The sequence below is a fragment of the Kogia breviceps genome, chromosome 15 (assembly GCF_026419965.1).
Source record: "Kogia breviceps isolate mKogBre1 chromosome 15, mKogBre1 haplotype 1, whole genome shotgun sequence".
Lineage (NCBI taxonomy): Eukaryota > Metazoa > Chordata > Mammalia > Artiodactyla > Physeteridae > Kogia > Kogia breviceps.
In genome coordinates, this window is record NC_081324.1 from 80677788 (window position 1) to 80704789 (window position 27002).

Here is a 27002-nt window from a genome sequence, read left to right on the forward strand (position 1 = left end):
AAACACATATTCCTGGCTTCCTACCACTACCTGGTGTAGGACCCCGGGCCTTTGGCTTGCTGCCAAAAGTAATTCCCTCCCTCAGCCCTGTGCAGAACTTTGTATATAAGGTTGTAAAAGGTGGCTTAGAATTAGAGTTACAGTGGTTAGGGAATGGAGCTATTTGTATCAGTATTGCAGTTAAATGAGTTCTTTATTTCACTCACTCATTGTCAATTTTAAAAAGATTCAGAAGACCCTAATGTACCCTAAGAGGTACATTAAACTCTATAAGTGTATTAAGCAGATGTAATTTAATTTTTAATGATCCAGAGACATTTGATGATGCTGCATTGCCTCAACTTCACCATTATGAACTGAATGTCAGTTTCTGATGAATTTTTGTGTTGTTAAATTCAATTTCTGTGGGTTTTGAAAACTCTTATTTTATCATGTTTCAAAACCTGCAGGGCCAAGTCTGCTATTCTGATACACATGCACATTTTACAACAGCTTTATTTTGTGTGTGTGTGTGTGTGTGGTACGCGGGCCTCTCACTGTTGTGGCCTCTCCCATTGCGGAGCGCAGGCTCCGCACGCACAGGCTCAGCGGCCATGGCCCACGGACCCAGCCGCTCCGCGGCATGTGGGATCCTCCTGGACCGGGGCACGAACCCGCGTCCCCTGCATCGGCAGGCGGACCCCCAACCACTGCGCCACCAGGGAAGCCCCTACAACAGCTTTATTGAAATACAATTCACATAACACCCAATTGACCCATTTAAACTGTAAAATTCAACGCTTTTTAATATATTCACAAAGTTGTGCAACTATCATCACAATCCGTTTTAGAACATTTTTGTCACCCTGAAAAGAAATCCCATACCCGTTAGCAGTCATTACCCATTCCCCCTCCGACACCCCAGTACTCCCAGTCCTAGAAAATAACAACTCTATTTTCTGTTTCTATAGATTTACCTGTTCTAGACATTTCAAATAAGTGGAATCATACAATATGTGGTCTTTTGGGTTGGCTTCTTTCTGTCACTCAGCTGAATGTTTTCCATACATATATTTAAATATTTATTCATTTATTTAAAATTAAGGTAAAAACACATAACATCAAATTTACTATTTTAACCACTTTGGGTGACATTAAGTACATTCACTGTTATGTAACCAAAACCACCATCTATCCACAGAACTTTATGAGATCTTAAATTATATTTTAGCAGGGTTATTGTGAAGGTACATGAGTTAATACAAATAAAGAGCTTAGAACAATGCAGAGCCTTTCCAGAGAAAGGCTCAATGTTATTACTACATTAAACAAGCTTTCTGATCAAAGCCATTATACAACTCCAGCTTCAGATGAACAGTAACTGATGGAGAGGCTTAGTACGTAATATTTTTACTTTTTCATTCGTGTAGTTAAAATTGAGTACCTGGGGATGAAAGAAATAGCTTCAAATCTTATAACAGGTTATTAGATTTTCCCTTCTTTATTTTTAGTTTAACCAACTTAATGGATAAGTGTCGCATCCACTATTCTAGGCAAAAAGAATATGGAAATTCAAGTATGTTTATCACTCACAATTTCAGAGCAAAGTCTCCCAAATTCTTGTAGGAAATCCTCTGTTGTTATCTCTGCTCTCATAAATTTCATCCAGGGCCCATTTTCGCCACCTGAGATCAAGGCCTTCAATATAGTTCCAGAAGGGATATGATTCTGTACCTCCCATTCTACCGGAAGTAAAACATATGGCAAGTGAAACAGTAATATATGGACAAACAGCTGGGGTTTGGGGAGCAGGGGAAGTACCATACACGTTCCTGTGGCATCACTGTGGTGCCAAGTGGGCTCTGTTGGGAATTCAGAGAAATTCAGGAAATGGAAAATCTCAGCTTGGACCTCCAAGGGAACAGCAATAATAATCTGTGTAACTGAGGGGACACTGGTGCCAAGCGTCAGGTCTGTACCACCATCTTGAGATAACTCTGGACACTGCAGTACGAATTTTCTTCCCTGGCCTCTCATTGGCTGGTTCATATCTATTAGGTCACTCAGACAGTCCCGGCACATGGTAAGGAAGCGCGTTAGGGAATGAAGCAGATTCTGACAGCACTCCAAAACGAGCCCTTCATTTTGTAAACCGTAGTAAACCTTCATAGCAGTGTAGCTGGCTCACGGAAACATTCACCTGGGGGCGCTGTCTTTGAGAAATAAAGAACAAAATTCTGTCCATAAAGACCTAAGGCAGTGGATGGATTATTATTGTGTACACTGGGAACACTGGGACAAGGGTGACTTTTTTTTGTACAACGGTGTTTTTTTGTTTGTTTGTTTTTTGTGGGTTTTTTTGTGGTACGCGGGCCTCTCACTGTTGCGGCCTCTCCCGATGCGGAGCACAGGCTCCGGACGCGCACGCTCAGCGGCCATGGCTCACGGGCCCAGCCGCTCCGCGGCTTGTGGGATCTTCCCGGACCGGGGCACGAACCCGTGTCCCCTGCATCGGCAGGCAGACTCTCAACCACTGCGCCACCAGGGAAGCCCTGTACAACGGTGTTTTCTCTTTGTATAATATACCTGCTATGGGGCAAAAATATATAAAGCATTCATAATTATATCTAAGATATATCAATAATATACATTAGCACATATCTTTTGTTTAATGTAGTACCTGTGCATTGAAAATATTTCAGACAATATAGAAAGGTATAAAAAAGAAAGTTAAATGACAAAGCAAACCCATTCTTCAGAAATCACCAATGTGACCAATTCAGTATGTCTTTTGAGAATAACAGGACTTAAAAAACTCAATCCAAATAATAATACATCTTTAATTTTAGAACTAAAGTTAGAGCATTTTTTTAGGATCTTAGAGCTGGCAAGCATGCAAGGAAAGGGGCACTCTCATATGCTGTTGATGGGGGTGTAAACAAATACAACCTCTATGGAGTGTAACATTTTAAATACACAAATTATGGCCTGGGGGCCACATCTGTCTCCCATCTGTTTTTGTAAATAAAGTTTTATTGGAACAATAAAAAACAACAACCAAACCTACTTGTTTACTATTGTCTATGGCTGTTGCTGGCTCCAATAGTAAAGACATACAGAGACTGTATGGCTCGTGAAGCCCATCTAGTGCCCTTGACAGAAAAAGTTTGCTAATCCCTTAACTAGACCTATGCCTACTGATGTGGAAAATTTGGCAAGATATCCTACTGGGTCAGAAAAAAGGAAAGGTACATAACAGTGTGTACAGTATGACCCAATCTGTGTAGACACAGTGTGTATACACACACACACACACACACACACACACACACACACACACTCATGTATATATAGGCAATTTTTGGAAGGATAAACAAACTTTTCACAGTGATAACCAATGAAGCCTAGGAATGACCAGGGAGGGGTGGAGGTGACAGTAAGAAATTTGTCTTTGTCTTTTTTTTTTTAGGTGCACTTTTATTTATTTATTTATTTTTATTGGGGTATAGTTGTTTTACAACGCTGTGTTAGTTTCTACTATACAGCAAAGTGAAGGAGAGTTCCCTGTGCTATACAGCATATCTTTGTATTTTTTAAAATATCCTTTCAGCACCAACTATTTAATAAATGAGGTTGGCATAACTGAGTTTCCGTATAGAAAAAATTTAATTAAATCCCTGTTTCTCACCATCACAAAAATGAATTCCCAACAGACTAAATACCCAAATCAGAAAAAACAAACCCTCTAAAAGTTAGAAAACAATATGCAACATCTTTATGAACGTGAAGAAAAAAAAGATTTCCTTAGCCTAGTCTCATAACATGCAAGCCATAAAGAAAAACACAGATGATTTTGATGACATCAAAAGTGAAAATCTTGGTATGGCAAAAACATTATAAATATAAAATAAAAACACAAGTCAATAATAACAACAACCACAAGACTTACTAAGTGCTCCAAAGATTCCAGGCACTGCTAAATAACATACCATTTAAAAGTATGGGCAGGATTTGAAAAGGCAGAGGAGGCAGGGAAGGGTAGCTTTGATCAGAGAGAACAGAACTTGCAAAGGCACAGGAGTATAAATACATTTGACAAGTTTAAAGAGCATCAAGCAGTCCAAGGTAGCTGAAATGTGGGCGTACATAGGAAATGGTGTGACAAAAGGACATGAGAGTTGGTTGTGAGAGGCCCTGGAGCCAGGTAGAGCTTCTGGTTTTAATCTAAGTGAAAAAATGCAGGCACTCAAGGATTTGAAGCAGGAGAGGGGAGGGATAAGCTGTGTGTTTCAGAAGGGCAGTTCCAGGCACTGTGTGCAAGGTGGTGCAAAACCCAGAAGGCCAGAGGTAGAGTTAGGAGTTAGGGGGCTGATGTGCCAGTACAGGCAGGAGAATTTAGGAATCGAACTTGTGTAGAGGCAGTGGCAGTGGGAAGGAGTGAATAGGTTCTCAAGATATTCTGGAGAAGGCTGAGAAAATTCCTGCCAAGTAATCTTTATGTTCTCTGTAAAAGGAGACTTGGCTGTGTGCCAAGTATGAAGGTTTGGTCTGGGGAGGTATGATGGCTCCGGTGGGGGGCTTTGGAACAGCCCTGCAGTGAATGCAAGAGGAATATGAGTGGAGGAATAGAGAGGCTGAGGGCTCAACTGCAGCTGAAAAAAAAAAAAAACTCACCTAACCAGTTAGCAGAGCTGGTTAACTTTGCAACCAGGGGCACAGAAAACCTGACGTTGGGTTGATTTAGCATAGAAAACTGCCCAATCAGCAACCACAGTAAGTCAAAAGAACAGGGACAGCTGTTTGGTCCTTCTTCCTTCCTGCTGGCTAGAATGGGAATGTGATGGCAGAAAGGGAGGCAGCCAAGCCTGACCCATGTGGTCAAAGTGGAAATGAAGAGCATTCACGGCACAGCGACACAATGAAAAGAGCCCAGGGTGCTGGCATCACAGAGCAACGCACTGGCCCAGACCACGTACCTGGACTTTCATGTGCAAAAGAAATGAACTTCACTCTCGGTTCAGTCACTGCTTTGTTAGGTTTTCTAACACTTCAAGCCAAACAAATCACACTTAAGTCAGTTGAACTGAGTACGTAAAAAGGTAATACCAGGAGGGGCTGAAAAAGGAAGGATCTGAGCCTAGAGGTTTGATCTTGTAGTAGCAAAAGCGGGTTTAGAAGGGAGGTTGGTGGAAAAGGAAAGGCTCTGATCGAAGCGGGGAGGGTGGGGCAGAGAGGATTTCAGGATTCAGAAGTAGTTCTCAGGGAAAGGTAGTTAAATTCCACCAGTAACGTTAACAACAACAACAATAGCAGATCATCAGTTTATTGAGAATTTCAGATGAACCAAGCACTCACCCTGCTAATCAAGCGCTCTCCATGAATAATCTCATTTCACCCTCCTCCAACCCCAAGAGGTAGGTACTATCATTAGCCGTAATTTAATGGTGAGGAAACCAAGACTCAGAGCAGTTAAAGAATTTGCCCAAGATACTCAGCCACTAACTGTTGCTTGGAATTTGATTCAAGAGCAAGTATAATACCCACTGGGACACACTGCCATCTGCCCTCACCACACTCCTTTCCCCCACCCCTACCCACCGCAGTCTCCGAAGGTGAAGTAGAACGAAGAGCTCACCTGCAGCCACTCTCCCTGGAGAAGGAATAAGAACTCCGCCCATGTCAAAAATCACTGCTCTGTAGGTGCCGCCTCCAGCATGTGTCCGTCGCCAGGCTCCCCGGTGCCTGCCCGGGCCATGTTTCACGAAGACCGCCCTCCAAGCCCGCTGGAGCCGTGCAGACTGCAAAAGCCGCTTTAGGCACATGTTGGGGCCAAGGCTGCGGAGAGGGCACAGGCCACAGTTTGCCGTCACTGCCTCCAAGCAGACCTCCACCCTGGTGTTCAGCGTGGCACCTGCACACCTCCTCTGACCTCCAACCAGTGCTTCAGACGCCACCAGAGCGGAACGCAGTATCTCCGCCCTCCCTGACCACTCCTTGCCTATGTTCCTTGGCTCAGGAAAGGGCTCCACCGTCCTCCCAGCCGCCCAATCTGGAAAACTGGATTCACCCCGACTTCCCTCAGTCCTCCAGCCAGACGCCTCCGCTCCGGGTGCTGTGCGTGGCCCATCCTTCCTCCCGAAGCTCTCCATCTACCTCTCTCCACTCTCACTGCGTGACCTCAACCACGGACCTTTGCAATGGCCTCCTAGCTGGTCCCCCGCCTCTTCTCAAACCTCATTCTTTCTTCACTCCTCAACCAGTTATCACTCAAGATTGCAAAGTTGATCATATCCTAACCCCATTTAAAACCTCCCATGGCTCCCCATTGGCCTCCAGGTAAACTCTCAGTTCCTTAACCTGCCTGAAAAGGCCCTCTGAGCTCTGCCTCTCCCCTTTCAGCCCCAGCTCTCCCTCGTACTTCACCTTAACCTGGGTGATCGGGACACTCAGGTCCACGGCAGCTTCCCCAAACATGTGATGCTCTCCTCCTGCTGCCAGGCCTTCGAGTATGGTGTTTCCTTGGCCTGAATGCTCCCTTCCATCTGTTATGTGGCTAATTGCAAATGGCCCTTTAGGCTGTAGTCTACCTGTCACTTCCTTCATGAAACCTCTTCTGGCTACCAGAAGAGACCAATGAGCAGGATGCCCTGTACCCACCTCCTCCTAGCACTCGCGATGCCACCACACCATCACCCCTCCTACAGAGCAGGGCGATGTCCTCCTGACTGTTCTCCATTGCCTCTTTTCTACACTTACTTTCAAAAAGTTCGGGGAAAAAAACAAAATACACATAACAGGTACACATGTATATCGATATATAAACATGTATAGACATAAATCAAATGTGGCAAAATGTTAATAATTGATCAGTCTTGGTGAAGGGTACACGATGAAGGGTATATGAGAGATCACTGTACTATTCTTCAACTTTTCTGTAAGCCTGAGATAAAAACCTGGGAAAAAACCAAAATAATTAAACCAAACTCTATCTGCAGTCAGTTCCACTTGAAAATCTTGAAGCTTCTCATGCGATGTCCATGGTTAAAAAGCTTACTAAGAAGCAAGTTAGAGCAAAACAGGTTGGTAAGACAGCCTGCCTGTTCATGGGAGTCACTTCAGTGCCACCATAAGGACTAAATAAACTCTGTAAGATTCTAAAGAAAGAATTCTTTTTTAAAAAATATTTTTTTATTTATTTGGCTGCGCTGCGTGTGGGATCTTCATTGCGATGTGCAGAATTTTTAGCGCCGGCATGCGGGATCTAGTTCCCTGACCAGGGATCCAACCCGGCCCCCTGTATTGGGAGCGCAGAGTCTTAACCACTGGACCACCAGGGAAATCCCTAAAGAAAGGAAAGAAAGGATTCTTTTTTTTTTTTTAGAAGTATTCGTGATGCCATTCTTTATTAAGGTATCAAATAACTGCATCTGGCCAGACAGCCACCTAAAGAAAGGATTCTTAAGAAGCAAATGTTCAAGATGATATAATGTGCTTCTTATGTAATTGGAAATTTGCTGGATTGGGGCATGAATGGTGAAATGGAAAATGTAAAGACTGATTTGCATTTTGGGTTTTACCTACGTTCCTACACCATGGCCAAAGTTAGTGGTGGAAGGAGAAATTTATTTATAGGCTCCTAAAAGTGTCAACACATTCTCTGTGAGGGCTTAACAGAGATGAAAACTGTCTCTGGACCTAAAGGGCTGACTTTCATCCTCATTGAGGACACTGTCCTCCTCGTAATCCTGCTAATGGATAAGTGGGCAATGCTCCCACGACTATGTTGCTTCTTCCTTCCAACTAGAGATGATAGTTCTGTTCTGGCCACTTCCCAATGCTCTCTTTGGAGCAGGTTAGCGCTGTGATTTCTCATACCTCCTGGTACCTCCGTGGCACATGCCCATTGACTGGAATGTCTTCACCTGTTTATCTGCTGGTAAATTTACACTCTTTTTTACATCACAGCCTCAGCTTTTCCTCCTCTAGAGAGGCTAGTCTTTCTTTTTCCTGGAAGACTCTGAAACTACTTTTTTTTTTTCCACTCTCATTGCTTCTTCCCCATACCTTCACTAGGGCACTTACCCCATCACATAGTTCCTGTTTTCAACTCTATCTGCTCCTCTACTTACCAGCTCCTTAAGGAAAGACCTATCTTACTTCATCTTTGTATATATCCATCCCCTAGGACCTAGCATGGTGTCTAGACACATAGCACATGCTCAGTAGAAACATGAGCTGGAAGGATGAATAAACTGGATGAATCAGAAAATAGGGGATAACCTTCCTTGGAGGCACAGTGGTTAAGAATCCGCCTGCCAGTGCAGGGGACATGGGTTCAGCCCTGGTCCGGGAAGATCCCACATGGCCCAGAGCAACTAAGCCTGTGCACCACAACTACTTAGCCTGCACTCTAGAGCCCGAGAGCCACAACTACTGAGCCCACGTACCACAACTACTGAAGCCCACGTGCCTAGAGCCCGTGCTCCGGAGGAAGAGAAGCCACTGCAATGAGAAGCCCGCGCCCCACAAAGAAGAGTAGCCCTTGCTCGCCACAACTAGAGAGAGCCTGTGCGCAGCAACGAAGACCCAAAGCAGCCAAAAATAAATAAATGAAATTTAAATATTAAAAAAAAAGAAAATAGGGGAACACAGGGGGCAGGCATAGTGGTTGGCAGCCACAAAGAAGTGTAACAAGCCCAATTTGCCCATCTCGAGAATAATTCTAGTTCTCTGGAACTGGCATTTTCTTCCTCCACCGTAAAGAATATGTCTTCTCTCTGTGTCTCAGAATGAGATCAGCATGATGATGCAGATTTGCTATCTAAACTATGCTTTCATAAATATGCACACATAGTGTATGTTTCCACATATTAAAGAGATAGTTTAGTAGAGATTGAGTGTTGGCTCTGGAATCAGATTGCCTGGGTTCAAAGTCTAGCTCTGCCACTTGCTAAGTGTGAGATCCTGAGCAAGTGGCTCTCTCTGAGCCTCAGGTTCCTCTTCCGTTAAAATGGGAACAGTTATATTACCTGTCTCATGAAGTTGCTGTTACAATTACATAAGATAAAGTATGTAAAGCACTCTAGTACCTGGCACACCATTAAATGTTATCTACTACTGTAATATACTATTAAAAAGTTCACATAAAGGACTTCCCTGGAGGTCCAGTGGTTAAGACTCCACACTTCCACTGCAGGGGGCACGGGTTTGATCCCTGGTTGGGGAACTATGATCTCACGTGCCAAGTGGCGTGGCCAAAAAAATTTTTAAATAATTTTTTAAAAACTTCATGAGGTCTCATATATTATACACATATAGCAGGTGCAAATGGCATATGCAGTTTCAAAATAAATCAGACGGTCAGTGGGGGCAATTTTGGCTCCAAGGGGACGTTTGAGAATGTCTGGAGACATTTTTGGTAGTCACCACTTGGGACATGCTACTGGTACCTAGTGGGTCAGGGCAGGGTTGCTGCTAAATATCCTATAAAGCATAGGACATACACACACCCCAAAGAATTATCGAGTCCAATAATGTTAATAGTGCAGAGGTTGAGAAACACTGATATAAACAGTGTATACTGAAACTAATTCATAGGGTGCAGTCACAAGCTATAAATATCATTTGGTCACATTATATGCACATACAGTCCACACACCTACACATGTCCACGACGTGCTGTGACATGCCTTACATGTAATGGTAGCATATACCTAGAACAGCGTTCTGTCACATATGTGCCATGTATGTATTGACTCTGGCTCTCCATGTCTACATGCTAAAGGCAGTCTGAGGTACTGGAAAGAATGCTGACTCTCAGAAAAACTGATGTAAATAGAGCCACAGGCTCTACTCTTCATCATCACAGCTGTATAGGGATATTATCCCAATTTTACGCAAAATCTAACTCAAGGTCACAAAACAGGTGAACAGGGTCTACTCAATAATAACAGGAACTGCGTGTTCATCTCATTCACCCTCAGTACACATCTGTGAAAAGATGGGGCAGGGAGTGGGACCCAGATGTATCTCCAGCTTTGGGCTTTTAACCAGCCCACCGCCATACCTTAACAGAATCAGAAACCCTGCAATCGAGTCCCGACTCCCGATGGGTCCTCACAGAAGCGTATTCAACTCTCTGAGCCTCAGCGCACCTGTCTGTAAAGCGTGGCTGACACAAAGCAACCCTGCCTAAGTCTAGATCGAGAGATCAAACAGGACAAAAAGAGGCCAGAGCTCTCTGCAGGGCGCGGACAATTCAGAGACCTCGCGGAGCCAAAGACCCCTCGCCGTCAGATGAGCTGGGATGACGGCGAGGTCTCTCAGGCTAACTCGGGTCTGGGAGCACACCCACCGATTCGCCTACTGGGGGCCCAGCTTCCGGTATCCCAGTGACGTGCCACCTCCACGAACTCTTCGAGATCCCGTCCCGAGGGGCGCAGGCTCACCTCCCCGCAGACACGCCAGTCACGTGCCTGCCCCCGCACCCAATCAGAGGGCGCGCTGATCCGAGCATGCGTAACCTCACGGGTCAGGAACGGCTGCCGGGAGGCGGAAGCGGAGGGTGTTGTGCCCCGGAGGGTGGCCCTCGGAGCTGCTGTTGCTGCTGAGGCGGCTGCGGCGGAGCAGAGGCGCGGCGGCGGCGCTGCCCGGGCCGCTCGGCCTCACGGCTCGTCTCCCAGCCTCGCCTGAGCCCGCCGGGGCTCGCGCCGACCAGCGCTTGCCCTATGAGTGTGTCACTGGTTGTCATCCGCCTGGAGCTCGCAGAACACTCGCCGGTCCCCACCGGCTTCGGCTTCAGCGCCGCTGGTGAGTCCGCGGCCTTGCCGCCTCCCCCGTAGTCCGCGCCTGGGCCCCGGGGGCTCGTCCTCCCAGAGTCCGGGTGCGAGGAAGGGCCGCGACGAGGGCTTTCGCCTCAGGAGGAAGCCGAGAGGTGGTTGGGATCCTTCTCATTCCCTCCATCCTTAGGAGGTCTTCCCAGATGTCACCTCTGGGAAGCTTTTCCCGGTCCCTCCTTCCTGGTGCCTCCCCATCGGGACTCTGTTTATATTTGGCGCGTCGCTCTCTCCGCCCTGGGTTGGGGCCGAGTTGTGCGAGTTGGTTTCCTCTACGATTTGTGAAGGCAGAGACGGAATCCCCAGCTCGCTGACGGCCCCTGGTTTAATTAAATCGTTCCTCTTTGAAAGACTATTTAAGCGCCCTGTAGCGGTAGTTATACTTGTAATTAAAACGTGTACACTTCTGGTGTCCGAGCACTGTACTAAACACTTCGTGTGCAGTTTCCAATTATCTTCATATACCTCTGTTAGTTAGATGGTTGTATGACCTTTTTACAGAACTGGGAAGCTGAAGCCCAGGGATTAAGTGCCTTGCCCACGATCATTTGTCAGTGGCAAAACGGGTATTCTACCTCGGAGAGCTGGACTTGAGAGTCTGAGCTCTTCATTCCCAGCCACACAGCCGCCTCAGCGGGGAATGCAGGTGTGGCTCTGCTCCTTGGACCTCGAGCAATTACCTAACAACAGCATTCGTTCAAGAAATAGTTTTTGGGGCTTCCCTGGTGGCGCAGTCGTTGAGAGTCCACCTGCCGATGCAGGGGACACGGGTTCGTGCCCCGGTCCGGGAAGATCCCACATGCCGCGAAGCGGCTGGGCCCGCGAGCCATGGCCGCTGCGCCTGCGCGTCCGGAGCCTGTGCTCCGCAACGGGAGAGGCCGCGACAGTGAGAGGCCCAAAAAGTTTTTGAATGTTCACTCTCTGTTGGAGCCTTAGTTGTGTGTGGAAAGGGATGTGGTCCTTGCTTTAATGGCACCAGCAGTTCAGTTCATGGAGACAGATGAAGTAAATAATTACCAAATAAACGCAGGGACTTCGCTGGTGGCGCAGTGAAGAATCCCCCTGCCAGTGCAGGGGACACGGGGTCGAGCCCTGGTCGGTGAAGGTCCCACATACCGCGGAGTAGCTAAGCCCGTGCGCCACAACTACTGAGCCTGCGCTCTAGAGCCTGTGCGCCTCAGCAAGAGAAGCCACCGCGACGAGACGGCCGCGCGCCGCAATGGAGGGCAGCCCCCGCTCGCCACAACTACAGAAAGCCTGCACGCCACAACAAAGACCCAGCACAGCCAAAAATAATGAATTAATTAATTAAAAAGTAATAATAAATGTAGAATTACAACTGTGACAACAAATGTGGTGAAGGAAAGGAAAAAAGAGTTTGGAAAGCTATTACAAGAGTATGTGTTTGGTTTGGGGAAGGGGCCTGGGGCTGGTAGGGATGGTGTCATTGGAAACTTCCCTGAGTATGTGAGTTTTGAAGCTGCAAATTAAAGATTGAATGTGATTTAATAGGCTACTGAGTTCTGAAAGTCAACTAAATCGACATAGGCCACATATACACTTCTACGTGGGTCAGTCATTGATTCATTAATTTATTCAACAGATCTTTAAAGAGCTTCCAGTGTGTGGTAGACACTGTAAGTGCAAGGGATACAGTGATGGGCAAGACAGGCCTGATCTCTGCTCTGACAGAGCCTGTATTAAGGATATTCCAGTCGAGTTTCCAAATTCCTTTTCCATTTTTGTGTGTTTTAGTGATTTAAGACAGTGATCATGGATTTCCAGGGCATGATAACATAAGGGTGTTTAAGAAGACTACCCCCAAAAGTTTTTAAAACTTTTGTTTATTAGTGGACTTGATGCCTTCATTTGGGGCTCAACACACAGTTTCACTCTATAGGTGTTACTAAAATGTTGGTTCATCTGAGCATAATCACTCTCAAAGCTTTTATCTCGTTCATTTACTTTAAAGTGCCTGGTTTTCACTAGAGCAGTCCTGCATTGCTGAGTTTATTGCACCGGGCATTAATTGACTGTCAGGCACTGCAGGAGCCCCAGAGGTAAGTGAGATGGCCACTGCAAAGGCATCTTACAGTCTTGGGGGAGGGCAGCAGAGAGAAAAGGAAAACCTATGGATGGATACATTGAGAGTAGGAAGGAACTTGTTTTATTATCAGGTATTAATCATTCATGTGTTCTTTAGTCGGGGAAATGTCTGATGAGGAGATCAAAAAGAAGACACTAGCTTCAGCTGTAGCCTGTTTAGAAGGGAAATCACCAGGGGAGAAAGCAGCGATCATACATCAGCATCTTGGCCGTCGAGAAATGACAGATATGATCATTGAGACCATGAAGGCCAACCCAGGTATGCTTCCTAAAACCCTAGAAGACTATCTTTTGTAACGTAAACCCACGGTTGTCGGTTTTATACGCAGTGTTCAATGAAACATACTTTTATCTTTTACTGCCTTTGTGCCTTACATGAGGTCGTTAGGCTGCATTTCAGCTTCTCTAAATATTTCTCCTAAGTCAATCCTAACAAGCTAGGTTGACAGCTGTGCTCAGTGAGGAGAGCTACTTACCACATAGGTCAGGGGCAGATCATGTTGAATCCAGGTAGACATGTTGTGACTCCTCCTGCTCTGCCAGCTCATTCCATCCAGGGGAATGGAAGTGTATTGCATCTCCAGCGTGGAGAACTGGTAGGTTTGGTTTTCGAACTTCACAGCCCTGAATATTTATCCCACTTAGGAGTGCACGATGGAAGACACCTGCCTTATTATGGTACTTCTAAATGTAAAGGCCACTGTTGAGTCTCTGAGGGTGTTAATGACATTTGGGGCGGGGGGGCGGGCGAAGAGCACTTCCTAGCTGAGATGCCCCCACAGCTCTGCTGTTCTGTGAATGTAGTTCTTAGTGCATTACATTACATTACAGTTTCTCTTCCAAAGTTTATTCTTCTACTCAAAGTTTTCATCTGATTAGGGTCCTTTAGCATATTTCTTATCAGTTTATAATCCAATTTTTGGTTTGTGAAAGATGAGCTGAAAGCTACAGGCGAAGACAGGAAATCTTCAGAAGCATCACCCACTGCACAGAGAAGTAAAGATCAAAGTAAAGAAGGCATGAACACTGCTCCCGATTCTCCATCCAAACAGCTTCCAGACCAGATTTCGTTCTTCAGTGGAAATCCCTCCGTTGAAATAGTTCATGGTATTATGCATCTATATAAGACAAAGTAAGAAAATCCTTTTCTCTTTTGAGTTTGTCTGTTTTTTGCCATAGGGCAGAGAAAAATCTCTTGCCCTGAAGGGAAGTGGGTATTTTAAGCTTCAAAGGGATAGTACTTTGATATACTGTGTGTTAAAGAATTCTTAGATGTTTTATATATGGTTAAATCTCATACATTGGGTCAAAGCTTCTTAGGAAAGAATCGTGTAGATTCACTTGAGAAAATACCTAGGAAAATATTCTCTGAGAAGGTAGGCATGCAGGTGATTGGGAAATTGAAAGGAAGGAAGATAAAAAAAAGAAAAGAAAAATTCTAAATGATCCATAACATCATTGTAGACTCATGTTCCCACCAAGTCTTTACTAAAGAAGCTGCTAAGAAGTCACATAATGGGTTGCAATTTCATCAGGTCATTTTACCCCTTTCTGTGGTCCAAACAAGGCTTGCTGGAGGCCAGAGGAAAGGAAGGGTTTTGCTAGTCTACAAGCTGGGCCACCGGCTCCTTGGATAATTGGTAGCTGATCTCTTTAAAGGCTGTCCTTGTCCTAACTTGTTTGCTAGGTTCCCACTGGGAAGCAGAACAGAATACTCGGGTAGCCATTTTGGATCACAGCTATTGAAGTGAGTTTGCAGAATTTCAAAAGCAAATTGCATTGTGGGAGGTTTTTCTTTCCCCTCTATTCCAACTATTCCAACCCAGCAACACTTTCTGTAATCTTCAGAGTCACATTCTCATGGTTCAGAATTTTCCTTCCTATATTTAGAGCTCTTTTCTCTTTGAGACCCTTTGAGAGAAGTCCATAGTTTGAGTTATACTTCTACATTATCTAAGGATAGTTCTTACTAGAAAACTAATGAGAGCAAAACACAAACTGCAAATTTGCTGATGGAGATTTATAACCATAACAAGCCGTTAGCTGAAGATTAAAAATATCCGTGCTGGGTATAATGTAGAACATTTCAAAGCTTACCTTAAACTCCATTGCAGGTATGTTTAAGGGATTCTGCATTTACCCACGTAGTGTGTATTTTCAGGTAAAATAACAAGCTGTTTAACTTGATTTATAAAGCATTACACTTTTTTTTCTTGGACATAAAAGTTGTGTAATTAGTGTTGTTTGCACTAACTATACCTCATCTATTCAAGACAGTCTAATTATTGTCTTATTAGTAAGATGACCTCCTTAAAAGAAGATGTGAGGCGCAGTGCCATGCTGTGTATTCTCACAGTCCCTGCTACAATGACCAGTCATGACCTTATGAAGTTTGTCGCCCCATTTAATGAAGTAATTGAACAAATGAAAATCATCAGAGACTCTACTCCAAATCAGTATATGGTGCTGATAAAGTTTAGTGCACAGGTAAAAGTTAAGATATTAAAAGTCTCTTTGCCACAGAAATTGTTTTTGAAACTGTTTGATACTAGCCGTGTGTGATTTACTGCATTTTGCACTTCAGAGTCTTGATATGTTCTAGAGTATTGTTGTAATCCTAGAAATATTTCTAAATTCATCAGCAGACACGCTGTTCTAATTCATACCTGCTATTTTTTATAAACCAGATTGAGTATGAAATCTAGGGTTGTGTGTGTTTGTCCAGTAGTAACCATTCCAGTAGAACAAGAGTTCCCAAACTTTCTGAAGTTAATCCTGTTTTATTATTTGCCTTTATAAAACCGGGCCCCTGCTTGTATCATCCTCTTTTTACTAGATATTCTTTGGAACATTTTAGAAAATAAAATCAATTTAAAAAAAATTTTGATGACAGGAGGAGTTTTGTGACACTCCTTGCATTGTTAAAGACGCTTTAGAGTTCTTTTTTTAAAAAATGTATTTTATCTATTTATTTATTTTTGACGCGTAAGGTCTTCGTAGCTGCGCACGTGCTTTCTCTAGTTGCAGCAAACTGGGGCTACTCTTATTTGCGGTGCGCGGGCTTCTCGTTGCAGTGGCTTCTCTTGTTGCGGAGCACGGGCTGTAGGTGCGCAGGCTTCATTAGTTGTGGCATGTGGGCTCAGTAGTTGTGGCTCACGGGCTCTAGAGCGCAAGCTCAGTAGTTGTGGCACGTGGGCTTAGTTGCTCCTCGGCATGAGGGATCTTCCTGGACCAGGGCTTGAATCTGTGTCCCCTGCATTGGCAGGCGGATTCTTAACCACTGCACCACCAGGGAAGTCGCAAAAGATGCTTTAGAGTTCTAATTGGAAATCATTGCGATAGAGAGACAAACACTGAAAGAATGGTGATATTTTCAGCTTTTAAAAGTATTTGCACGTTATAACAGAGTTTTTGACTTAGGAAGATTTTGCCATCCAGTCCGTTTCACTTGTTGCATTAAGCATCATTTTGCATGCGCCTCAGTTCTAAAGATGTTAGAAAGCTATTCTCTTGGTTTTTATTCTTACGAGTATTCATGTTTCTATGTGAATATAAAAATGAGGTAAGCTTTAGGTATTATCCAGGTTATTAAAGGGCTGGCTACCTTATCCATAGGTTTCTTTCAATTTGTTTTTATTTTATTTTTTTATAGCCTGTTACATTTTGACATTTCATTAGGTTTTGAAATGCAGCTCTGTCCAAGTTACTTCTTTCTCACCTCATTGATAAACAGTCTTCCTGAATTTGCCCCAGATAAACAGTTCCAACTTGCAGATTGGCAAAGAAATGAGTGTGCCTGTAGGATCACTTGCCATTGCCTCTGACCAATCACCAAGATTTGTGGGTAATAGGAAGCCCATGACACAAGGCCCATTTGTCATCGCCTCATTTCAAAAACCCAGAGTTGACCGCGCTAGCAGCCATTCATTAGCCGTGGGAACAGAATTAAGAGAAATAAGAGTTTGGGGCTTCCCTGGCGGCCCAGTAGTTAAGCCTCCGCACTTCCACTACAGTGGGTGCAGGTTCAGTCCCTGGTTGGGGAACTAAGATCCCGCATGCCACATGGACACACACACAAAAAAGAGAGAAATAAGAGTTGGATTATATTTGTACTTGTCAGCAGGCCACCGAGAAAGAGCCCTTCATGTGGAATTCCATGTACAAGAGGGTGCACGGTTGTTATCTCTAACCTTTACAAAGCGCCGCACCTTTGAGGGGGACATTTAAAGCGTGTTTCAATGGTTCTGTAAGCTTAGACTTCACAAGTTGACATTGAGAACCAAGAAGCACCTCACAGCTGCTTTCACTGACCGTCAGAAGACCTTCCAAGGTTGCTGAAGAACTTTCCAAATAGTTGGCAAGTGGTATTTTAAATCTTTTTGAATCTAATAATAAGGGTATTGATGATAACATGCAACCATTATTAACCGCTTATTCTGTACCGTTCACTCTGCTAAGTGCTTGATGTGCATTAGCTGATGTAATTCTCACCACACCCTACTGTTGTTATCCTAGTTTTACAGATGAGGAAACGGACTACGGAGAGAGGTTAGTGATTTGGCCAGGGTTATACAGCTAGAAATAAGTGACTGAGCTGGGATGTGAGCCCTCACTTTTAACCCCTAGGGTGTGGTCCCCTTCCAGCAGGAGTGGAATGGAAGTGGGGGGAAGGGAAGATGTTCACTGTTTGCCAAAAAAATTGTGTAATGGCAGTATTTTACTTATAGCTGCTACCGAACAAGCAAGGGTGATAACACAGGGAAACTCACAGAAAGAGACTGGGGAAAAATGTTTAAGAACATATTAGACGTTTTTTTTAGTCTGAAGTGTATTAAGCCCACAGCACTAACTTGTCTACTAAACGCACAGACTTCCCTGTCGCACATGCTGCCCTTCACAGTCTGCAGATAGTGCTGTGGAAATTTTCTGCTACTGTTAATGGATTTTCTTTGTACTTCTGCATTGTCTCTCCACCTCTGTCTTTTGACCAAGTGCAGGTTGCTTAAGTTGACACATGTTTTCTGAGACTGTGGCACAGCTTTCTGAGTGCTCTGTGAGGATAGAACCCTTGACCTTGGTATCGTGAGTTGTATTATTTATCTGTAATGCTAGATCTTGGAGTCTAAGGCTCATCCTATCAGGGATTTTCTAAGGCCTAAAATTACCCTCCTGGTATAAGACTTGAAGTTGTTAAATTAATATTGGGCCCTAATGAGAATAGACTCAATATCACCAACTCTTGAGTAACTTACTAGATGTCAAGCCTGTGCTAAGTGCTTTTCATGCATTAGCTCCTCAAGTCCTCTCAGTTATGCCATAAGGTAGGTGTCATTATTTTCATATTTTATAATTGAGGAGACAGACATGGGTGAGACACTTGCCTAAGGCTACATAGCTAGTAAATGTCCAAGTTATGATTCAAACACAGGCAGCCTGACTCCATGGCCTGGGCAGGTAACTATATTCTTATTCCTTTCTTTTTCTCATCATAGAATTTTATTAAGAACTAATAGGCCTTCTCTATGTCTTTCATCATTTCTTGAATTTCTGTTGGCCTCATCTTTCTTTATGCTGGAGGTGTTTGCTGTGCCTACAGAGTTGTACTGTGCCCCTTAGGAAATTTAGTCTTTGGGTAAGGAATTTGTAATGAAGGATACAGGGAAATAGAAGGGGATTCAGTTTTGTAGTTCCTTGGGACGAAAAAGGACAGATAACCTCTCAGTGGAGTATGTTGACTCATTTTCACTTAATATGCGTAGGCCAGCCCAGGAGATAGCTCTTTTGAAAAGCAAAAATGTGTTCTCAGAAGTAAAAATGTGATCACTGTGACAGTAAAGGAACCTTGATCATAATAGGTTTTTCTTTTCCTGAGTTTATGGTGAGAAAAGAACAATAAAATCAAAGGACTAGAAAAAAACCAAAAGCTGGGTTTCTTGAAATTTGGGGCTCTAGGGCTTCCCTGCTGGCGCGGTGGTTAAGAATCTGCCTGCCAGTGCAGGAGACATGGGTTCAAACCCTGGTCCGGGAAGATCCTACATGCCGCGGAGCAACTAAGCCCAGCACCACAACTACTGAAGCCCGCACACCTAGAGCCCATGATGCGCGACAAGAGAAGCCACGGCAAAGAGAAGCCTGTGCACTGCAACAAAGAGCAGCCCCCGCTCACCACAATTAGAGAAAGCCTGTGCTCGGCAATGAAGACCCAACACAGCCAAAAATAAATAAATAAATTTATAAATAAATAAATAAATAAATTTGGGGCTCTATACAGTGCAGGCAGGCATTTTAAACAAGAGTTGTTTCTTCTGTGTTTTTTGCAGTTAGCTTCAGGCTTTTGTGCATTTCAGTGCTGAGTTGAAGCAGGGACCACATGGATTTTGTTCCCTGCTCTTGTCCTTTGCGTAGCACACTGCCCGGCATGTGCTTGGTACTCAGTAAATATTCCAGCGGGTGAAGTGACATTTCCAATGCCAAGATTTTAAAGAAGATAACAATGTGTTCAAAAAGTATACTTCTTTGGTATAGATAATTCCCCCAAGAAAGAAATAATTTATCTCACGTTGAGTAGATTTTGTCATATCCCCAGGATCACAAACCTTGTCCCTTCCTCTGAGGAGGCTTGGGCCCTTAGGGAGCATTTACAGAGCTGGAGGTCTTGGCTGGGCTTGCTGTTCTCAGCAGCCACATCTGCAGCAGCTCCTGGTGGTGCCGGAGGCCCTGAAGAGGCAGCCGTGGCCCTCATTTCCCTCGGTGCGTGAGTCCAGCTGCTCCCTGGGCTGCTTACTCATCCAGAAGCATTTCAAGACATATCTACTGCTCTTGAAAAATGGGAGAAGCCGTTTGCGGCTGCTGCTTCTTAGCGTTAAAGAGATTTATTGTCCAAGAACTGGCTTTTAACATTTTGAAGTTCAAATACACAGGTTGTTTCCTGAAGGAAAGCCTCCCCCACCCCACCCCCAAAAAAGTCCCTGCAAAATCTGTGTTCAGAATTGGTCTTCCTTCCTTAGTGGCTTAGCTTACTGGGTCAGATTAAGAAAGCATAGGTAATTAAGAATCCACACTTGAATTACATCATCGGAGTGCAGTGAAAAGCTGCTGAAAAGCTTAAAGTGGCTGTAAGGTTCAGACCCTGTGAGGGTAGCGGGCTAGGACTGGTTTTGCCTGGTACAGCTTGAATCTCGTCCTTGAGTTGATAGCGCGGCATTTCCTTTTGCAGAACACCCTTCCTCTCTTCAGGCAGCTTGTCTACACTGGTGAGGCCAAAGCACACAACTTCCTATCTTTGGGCTGATGCCTGTGTGTGAGTGAAACCCAGATAAGCCTTGGCCTCTCAGCTGCCTCTAAAAATTGCTGAGTTTTAAAAGCTGGAATTGTCTCTTCGTTACTTTCTTCTAAGGCTAGACTGGAAGATTTGATTTACTTGTGTCCGTATTCACAAATGCACATGTGCCTTTGCAGCTTTACCTACAGGGGACTGTTTGCCCTGTTTTTATCTGTCTTCCACTCCAAGGGAACAAGATTGTTAGTATTTTAAAGGCTGGTCCATTTTGGACCTCTTGACCTTGGCCAGAAGTTTTGCTTTTGGTGTTACACACTAGTTGCTTAAAACCTCCTGATAGGATCCTTATCTATCATGTATTACTATTATTATTATTATTGGGTTTATTGAAAAGAAGGAATTGGCTTTTCACTTCATACCAGCTCCACTGGTCCTCTATTTTTTCTCACATAGATGCTGACATTTGTTTTAAAAAGCTCTTCTGTAGGGAATTCCCTGGCAGTCCAGTGGTTAAGACTCAGCGCTTTCACTGCCAGGGGCCCCGGTTCAATCCCTGGGTGGGGAACTAAGATCGCACAGACCGTGTGGTGTGGCTGGGAAAAAAAAAAAAAACTCTTCTGCAACAACCATTGCTTATGATTTGGTTCCCAGTAGGCTTGACTTCAGTGGCTTTGAAAGTGCTGACTAGAGGCAAAAAAAAAAAAAGAAGAAAGAAAAAAAATGGTATCAAGGGAAATGTTGACCATTGTTGGTTGAATATGTATTAAAATTGTAGTAGCTGTCAGTTTATTGCACTTCAGTAGCTTCCACTAGTTTCAGTAAGACTATCACGTATCAGGAAAAATTGTAGAGATGTAGGATATTGACCTGCAGGGTTCAGTTAGCCTGTGAACCTGCTGCCATAGATGTTACTTTTGGCGGTTGCTTTCTCTCCTAAGTATAACTTTTAAAAGCTGAAGAACAGAATAATTGAAGCCATGCATCTTGAATAGAAAGCACATTTTCAGGACCTCTCTCTTAACTTTTTCCTTTTCCCCACTGGTTCACCTAGGCTGATGCAGATAGTTTTTACATGGCATGCAATGGCCGCCAGTTCAACTCAATAGAAGATGATGTTTGCCAGCTGGTCTATGTGGAGAGGGCTGAAGTACTGAAATCTGAAGATGTAAGTGTGAATAATTCTTATATTTGATATAAACATATCAGAATGGTATAAAGTTGAAAGTTAAGATATCTGCAGAAATGTCCAGAATAGGCCAGTCCATAGAGATAGAAAATAGATTAGTTGCCAGAGGCTGGGGGAGAGAGAAGTGAGGAGTGACTGCTAACAAGAACAAGGTTTCTTTTGGGGGTGATAGAAATGTTCTGGAATTAGATGGTGGTGCGATGGTTGCACAGCCTTGTGAATATACTAAAAACCACTTTAAAATGGCAAATTTTATATATGTGAATTTTATCTCAATTTTTAAAAATTGTCCAAAGTATTTTTTTTAAAAAAAGATATTATCTGTGTTGTTGAAATTGAGTATGTATCTATTCCAGATGGATGAAACATTGCCTGGAGCCTAAAAGAAATGTTTTTGTTTGAAATATTAACCCTTAATCCTCGTCCTGATTTTTGATTCTGTTTTTTTTTTTTTTTTTTTTTTTTTGCGGTATGCGGGCCTCTCACTGCTGTGGCCTCTCCCGTTGCGGAGCACAGGCTCCGGACGCGCAGGCCTAGCGGCCATGGCTCACGGGCCCAGCTGCTCCGCGGCATGTGGGATCTTCCCGGACCAGGGCACGAACCCGTGTCCCCTGCATCGGCAGGCGGATTCTCAACCACTGCGCCACCAGGGAAGCCCTTTGATTCTGTTTTGATAGCAATTTATGATTCCTCTGATCTCCCACCCTCCATGGGAAGCTTTCCTATAATACGTGCTGTTTGAATCATTGTATAAAGTAGTAGATCCAGCTCGGTTCTGCTTTTAATATTTCCTTTTTTTAAAGTAGCCCTACAGGTCTTTTTACCTTGAATTCAGCTTGATAGGAATAAGTTCTGATTAGATTGTTCTGTCATTAGATTAGGTAGAATAAAAATTGGCAAAGGATAAAATCAGCCTTCCCTTTTGCCAGTTGCTGGGCAAGGCCTCAGTTTTAGAAATTCCTTTCTCTCAGTGAACATGGCTTCTTGAGAGATTTCCTGTAAATATCTTCTCCTCACGGACCGTAGATTAATGTGACTTTTCTCAGCGTGTCCTTATTTGTACGCCTTACCTTTGCCTCAATAGTCCCACAGTTGGCAGGGCTTGGGTCAGACACCACTGGGTTAGAGGTGCCTTTCTTGACCACCTAGATTGTTATGCCCCCTATTTCACACCCTGTTCTTTCATAGCATTTATAACCATAGGTAATTATACTTTTTAAAATTTTGAATTTTGTATCTCTCTGTACTAGAGCCTAAGCTCTGTGAGGACAGGGACAGACTTTGTTTCCTGGGACTTACTGAATCTGTTTTTGCTCACCATTGTCCCACACCTAGAACGGTGTCTGGCACACAGAGCAGGGAATTAATAAGTATGCGCTAAATGAATAAATAAATAAAATCACTGTGGTTGATACTGTTATCACTTAGTGGAAAGTGTCAACTTTTAATTTACTCTGTGGAAAAATCATTCAGATACACTTCTGTTCTCCTGCTTTTATTCCTTTGTGTTCTAGTGTAGTCATGGCCATTCAGAGTTAGAGCAAGGAGTCTGGTAACAGAAGATTCTGGCAGCAGTGTCCCTTCCTAGAATGTCAGCTCTGTGAGGGCAGGCACCCTTGTCTGCTTTGTTCGCCACTGTATCCATAGTGCCTAGCACAGTGCTGGGACTGTAGGAGGTGCTTAATTAATATTTGTTGCACGGATGAAAATCTTACCCATTTATTTTCACAAAGCAATAATATTAAGAACATCCTGCGAGGAGTCAAAAAGTAACAGGAAAACTGTTGCTTTAAAAAAAAAAATTAGAACCTGTGGATGACAAGTGAGGCTTATTCAAGGTGTTTCCCTGTAGGGGGCCAGCCTCCCTGTGATGGACCTAACGGAGCTCCCCAAGTGCACAGTGTGTCTGGAGCGCATGGACGAATCCGTGAACGGCATCCTCACCACCCTGTGTAACCACAGCTTCCACAGCCAGTGTCTGCAGCGCTGGGATGACACAACGTGAGTGCAGGAGGTCACCCCCCTACCCTGTCAAAGCTCATTATTACCCTTTCCCAGAATTAAGAACAGCTGCCCCGCAAAATGAATCACCCCAAGTATTTGACTTTATAAACCTGGGTACCACGATGGTGAAGAGGTCACATAGAAGGGCCTTGCGTGTTTCTTCTTTGCTTTCTTCAGTTCACGTGAGGATCAGCGTTCCTGGCCCAAGTCCCTTTTAGTATGCCGATTCTGAACCCTTACGAAATGTCCCAAAGCAGCAGGAATTGTTCTTTCCTTCGAAGAGCCAGAAAATGAGGGGGTGGGGGTGGAGTTTGGCTTTGAGGCTCTCATGCTAAAATGACATCCAGGTCTAAAATCTTGTTTATCACCTGCACTTTATGTCTACTCTTTACTTTGGCTTACTTATCAAAGAGTGCTGGGCTACAGCAATCTGACGTTTTGGATTTATCATGTTGTTGATGGCTCGGTGGCCAGTAGTAACAGTAGTCACTAAGTATGAGGCACACACACACCTATGTTCTCCTGTTTCCCGGTGCAACAGAGGCCCTATTTGTAGGGTGGCATTGTGCAGACAAAGAACTGAGGTGTAACCTGTACCTTTTTTTTCTTTTTTTTTTTTTTTCTTTCAGTCAGAGGTTGCTGCTCCCTTTGCAAACTGCATTGTGGGTCTTAGCTAGAAAGGCCTCGTGGCCTTCAGACGCTGGCCTCGTGAGTTTCCCAGTACAGAGAGGAAGGTGCAGAATCAAGTAATCACACAAACAAATGTGAAATTACAGCCGTTGCAAGTGTTACAAAGGAGCAGCGTTGCAGCATTGTGACTAGAGAATAGGGCCCTGACACAGCCAGGGCTGTCTGAGAGGCAGCATCTCAGGGAGGCTGAACAGGAGTTAGCCAGGTGAACAGTGGAACCGGCGAGAAGGCAGTGTAGGGGAGGGGGTGTGCTCGGGAAGGGGGAAATCACGTTCCAAAGCCCAGGAATAAGGAGGGGCGAAAGTCCACAGGAGTCTCTGTTCTGTGCCCCCAAGTGGTCAGCTTTACAGAGCAGGGACCCTGTCTGGCTGTTCTCTGCTGTGCTGCTCACACTTAGCAGGAGACGTGGTGCGTAGGAGGAGCTCAGTAAATATCCTTGAGCAAATAAATAGACCCTGGCTTTTCCATGGCTTGTCTACCTGGAGAAGAATCTTGCCCCGGTTCTGTAGAGTCCTTGGTCACTTCTGGGATATCATTTGAGGGTTCTTCAGAGAATTGTCCAGGTTTAAATTTGCCTTGAATAAAGCCACGCTGAGATGTTTGTGTTCCATAAAGTGTCTGTCTGTATCTTGTATCCATCTGCTACACCATTGCCACTCCAATTTTACTTTCCGTACGAGTTAATTTTTGTAAAACCATAGCATCTTCAAGTTGGAAGTTTCCTCAGGGACCATCTTGTCCAACCTCCTCATTTTATAGAGGAGGAGACAGAGGCCCAGAGGTGAAAATTAGCATGCTCAAAGTGTCATGACAGAGAATGAATGCCAGACCTGGGTCCAGAATTCAACCCACCGGGCAGCTGCCCTCAAAACCATACAGTGCCTTCAGCAAGTGGGTTTTGAGCCTCTCTATGTGCACAGTACAATGCTATGTGCTGAGGGGGAGAGAAACAAACACAGACCCTCCTCAGGAACATTGATCTGCTAAGGGAGAGTCACACATACATGTATGCATGCAATTGGAGGTAGAGTGAGAGAGAGCCAGCTGCCCCACTGGCGTGGTCTGGAAGGGCTGCTTACAGAAGGCAGTATTGGTACCAGGTCACAAAGGGTGGTTTTTTGTCAGGGGAGGACATTCTGAGAGGATTTCCCCAAATATCTCCTCAGGAAAATAAGATTACAACTCAAAATTATTTTTGAAGGGAAGGCAGGAAGAATTGAATGAACTGTTATTTTTTAATAGATGAGATGGTATATCATAGAGTGCTAATTGTATAGTACAGATAAGTTTATTTTTATAATTTTCCCCCCTTTTTCCTTTTTATTCTCAGGATCATACATTTCAGAAAGATCATTTTGGCACAGTGTAGAAAATTAGATTTCAGAATTCGTTTGCCGTTTTCTTATCCCACCACTACCACAGCTGCCACAAAGACTGAAGTGATGACACAGAGCTAGCTCCTACGTTTGACAAGACTGCTTGTGGCGTCCTAGCTGCCACTTGTTAAAAAAATGTATTTATTTATTTATTTATTTATGGCCGTATTGGGTCTTCGTTGCTGTGCGTGGGCTTTCTCTAGTTGTGGCGAGCGGGGGCTACTCTTCGTTGTGATGCCTGGGCTTCTCATTGCAGTGGCTTCTCTAGTTGCGGAGCATGGGCTCTAGGCGCGTGGGCTTCAGTAGTTGTGGCACACAGGCTTCAGTAGTTGTGGCTCATGGGCTGTAGAGCGCAGGCTTAGTAGTTGTGGCTCACAGGCTTAGTTGCTCCGCGGCATGTGGCATCTTCCCCGGCCAGGGCTCAAACCTGTGTCCCCTGCATTGGCAGGTGGATTCTTAACCACTGGGCCACCCGGGAAGTCCCTAGCTGCCACTTTTGTTACTTCTTCAAGTTTGTCCTGTCTTCTCTTTTGGCACTAAAGATAAAGAGACGGACTAAATCCTTTAGCTTGCTCTTGGGAAACATAGTCCTTTATCTGTGATAAGAACTCAATGTTCTTCCTGCTTATTTCCATTTCTTGGTTTTATCTATTCAGTAGAGTAACAAACTGATACTAGTTATATCTTGAGCATTCTTTCTTCTTGGTGCCAGTTCACTTAGCCTTAACTATCACCTACTTTCTATCATTTTTGCCCAATGGACACAAATATTCGTGACTGGTACTTAGCATTACTTTGTCTTGAGTATAAGGGTTAATGGATTTTTTCAGTTTTTTTTCATTTTTATTGAGGTATAATTGACAATCAAAAATTGTATATATTTAAGGTGTACAGCTAGACGACCCGATATACATCAACACTGTAAAATGCTCACCACAGCCAGGCAAGTCAGCATATCCATCACTTCACACCTTTACTCTTTTCCCTTTTTTTTTTTGTCGTGAGAACAACAAAGCTCCACACTCTTAGTAAATTTCAAGAACACAGTACAGTATTGTCGATTATAGTCAACATTGATGTGTACCAGTTCTCTAGAACTTACTCATCTTGCATAACTGAAAGTTTGTACCTCTTGACCAGCGTCTCCCTGTTTCCCCCTTTTCCCAGCACCTGGTAGCCACCTTTCTGCTATGTGTATCTATGAGTTTGGCTTCTGTGCCATTTTTATTGGCTTTTTGTAAATTGAAACTTTAGTACTCACCGAGTACTGGTTTCTTTTTCCAGATGAAATTCATTGTATGATAAAATGTTGTATGTGTTTCATGAAGTACATTAACTTTTTTTTTTTAGTGAAATTTACTACAGAATTTAGTTTCAACTCTTAGGAGCAACCTTGAGAGGACAGGGTACATTTTGGATGATTTAAAACTTTGAGAAGTGGGGATAAGGTAGATTGAAGTAAAAATACATGGTGGCTAGCCAGACATGTAACAAAATTAACAACTCATCTCAAGTCTCTAATTCTAACCTATAAATATTTAATTCTT

General features: G+C 44.0%; 2 protein-coding genes across 7 annotated transcripts in view; one reads left to right on the forward strand and one right to left on the reverse strand.

Annotated features, from left to right (window-relative positions):
• The window catches only part of ACAD10 (acyl-CoA dehydrogenase family member 10), a 68389-nt gene that overhangs the window by 31518 nt on the left and 9869 nt on the right, over positions 1-27002 (reverse strand). For 2 of the 6 annotated variants that reach the window (XM_067014726.1, XM_059040804.2), the window contains exons 1-3: positions 10334-10472; positions 5615-5814; positions 1573-1721 (exon numbers count right to left, since the gene is read on the reverse strand). In XM_067014726.1, coding sequence (XP_066870827.1) covers positions 1573-1721; positions 5615-5801 — 336 coding nt within the window. In that variant the 5' untranslated portion in view covers positions 5802-5814; positions 10334-10472. Of the gene's footprint in view, positions 1-1572; positions 1722-5614; positions 5815-10045; positions 10314-10333; positions 10473-13396; positions 13565-27002 lie in introns of those variants that run through there. The other 4 variants (XM_067014725.1, XM_067014722.1, XM_067014723.1 and 1 more) reach the window with 3 other exon arrangements.
• Positions 10452-27002, forward strand: part of BRAP (BRCA1 associated protein) — a 31218-nt gene continuing 14667 nt past the window's right edge. The window contains exons 1-6 of the mRNA XM_059040812.2: positions 10452-10788; positions 13018-13179; positions 13854-14052; positions 15218-15407; positions 21251-21364; positions 23238-23386. Coding sequence (XP_058896795.1) covers positions 10707-10788; positions 13018-13179; positions 13854-14052; positions 15218-15407; positions 21251-21364; positions 23238-23386 — 896 coding nt within the window. The 5' untranslated portion in view covers positions 10452-10706. The remainder of the gene's footprint in view (positions 10789-13017; positions 13180-13853; positions 14053-15217; positions 15408-21250; positions 21365-23237; positions 23387-27002) is intronic.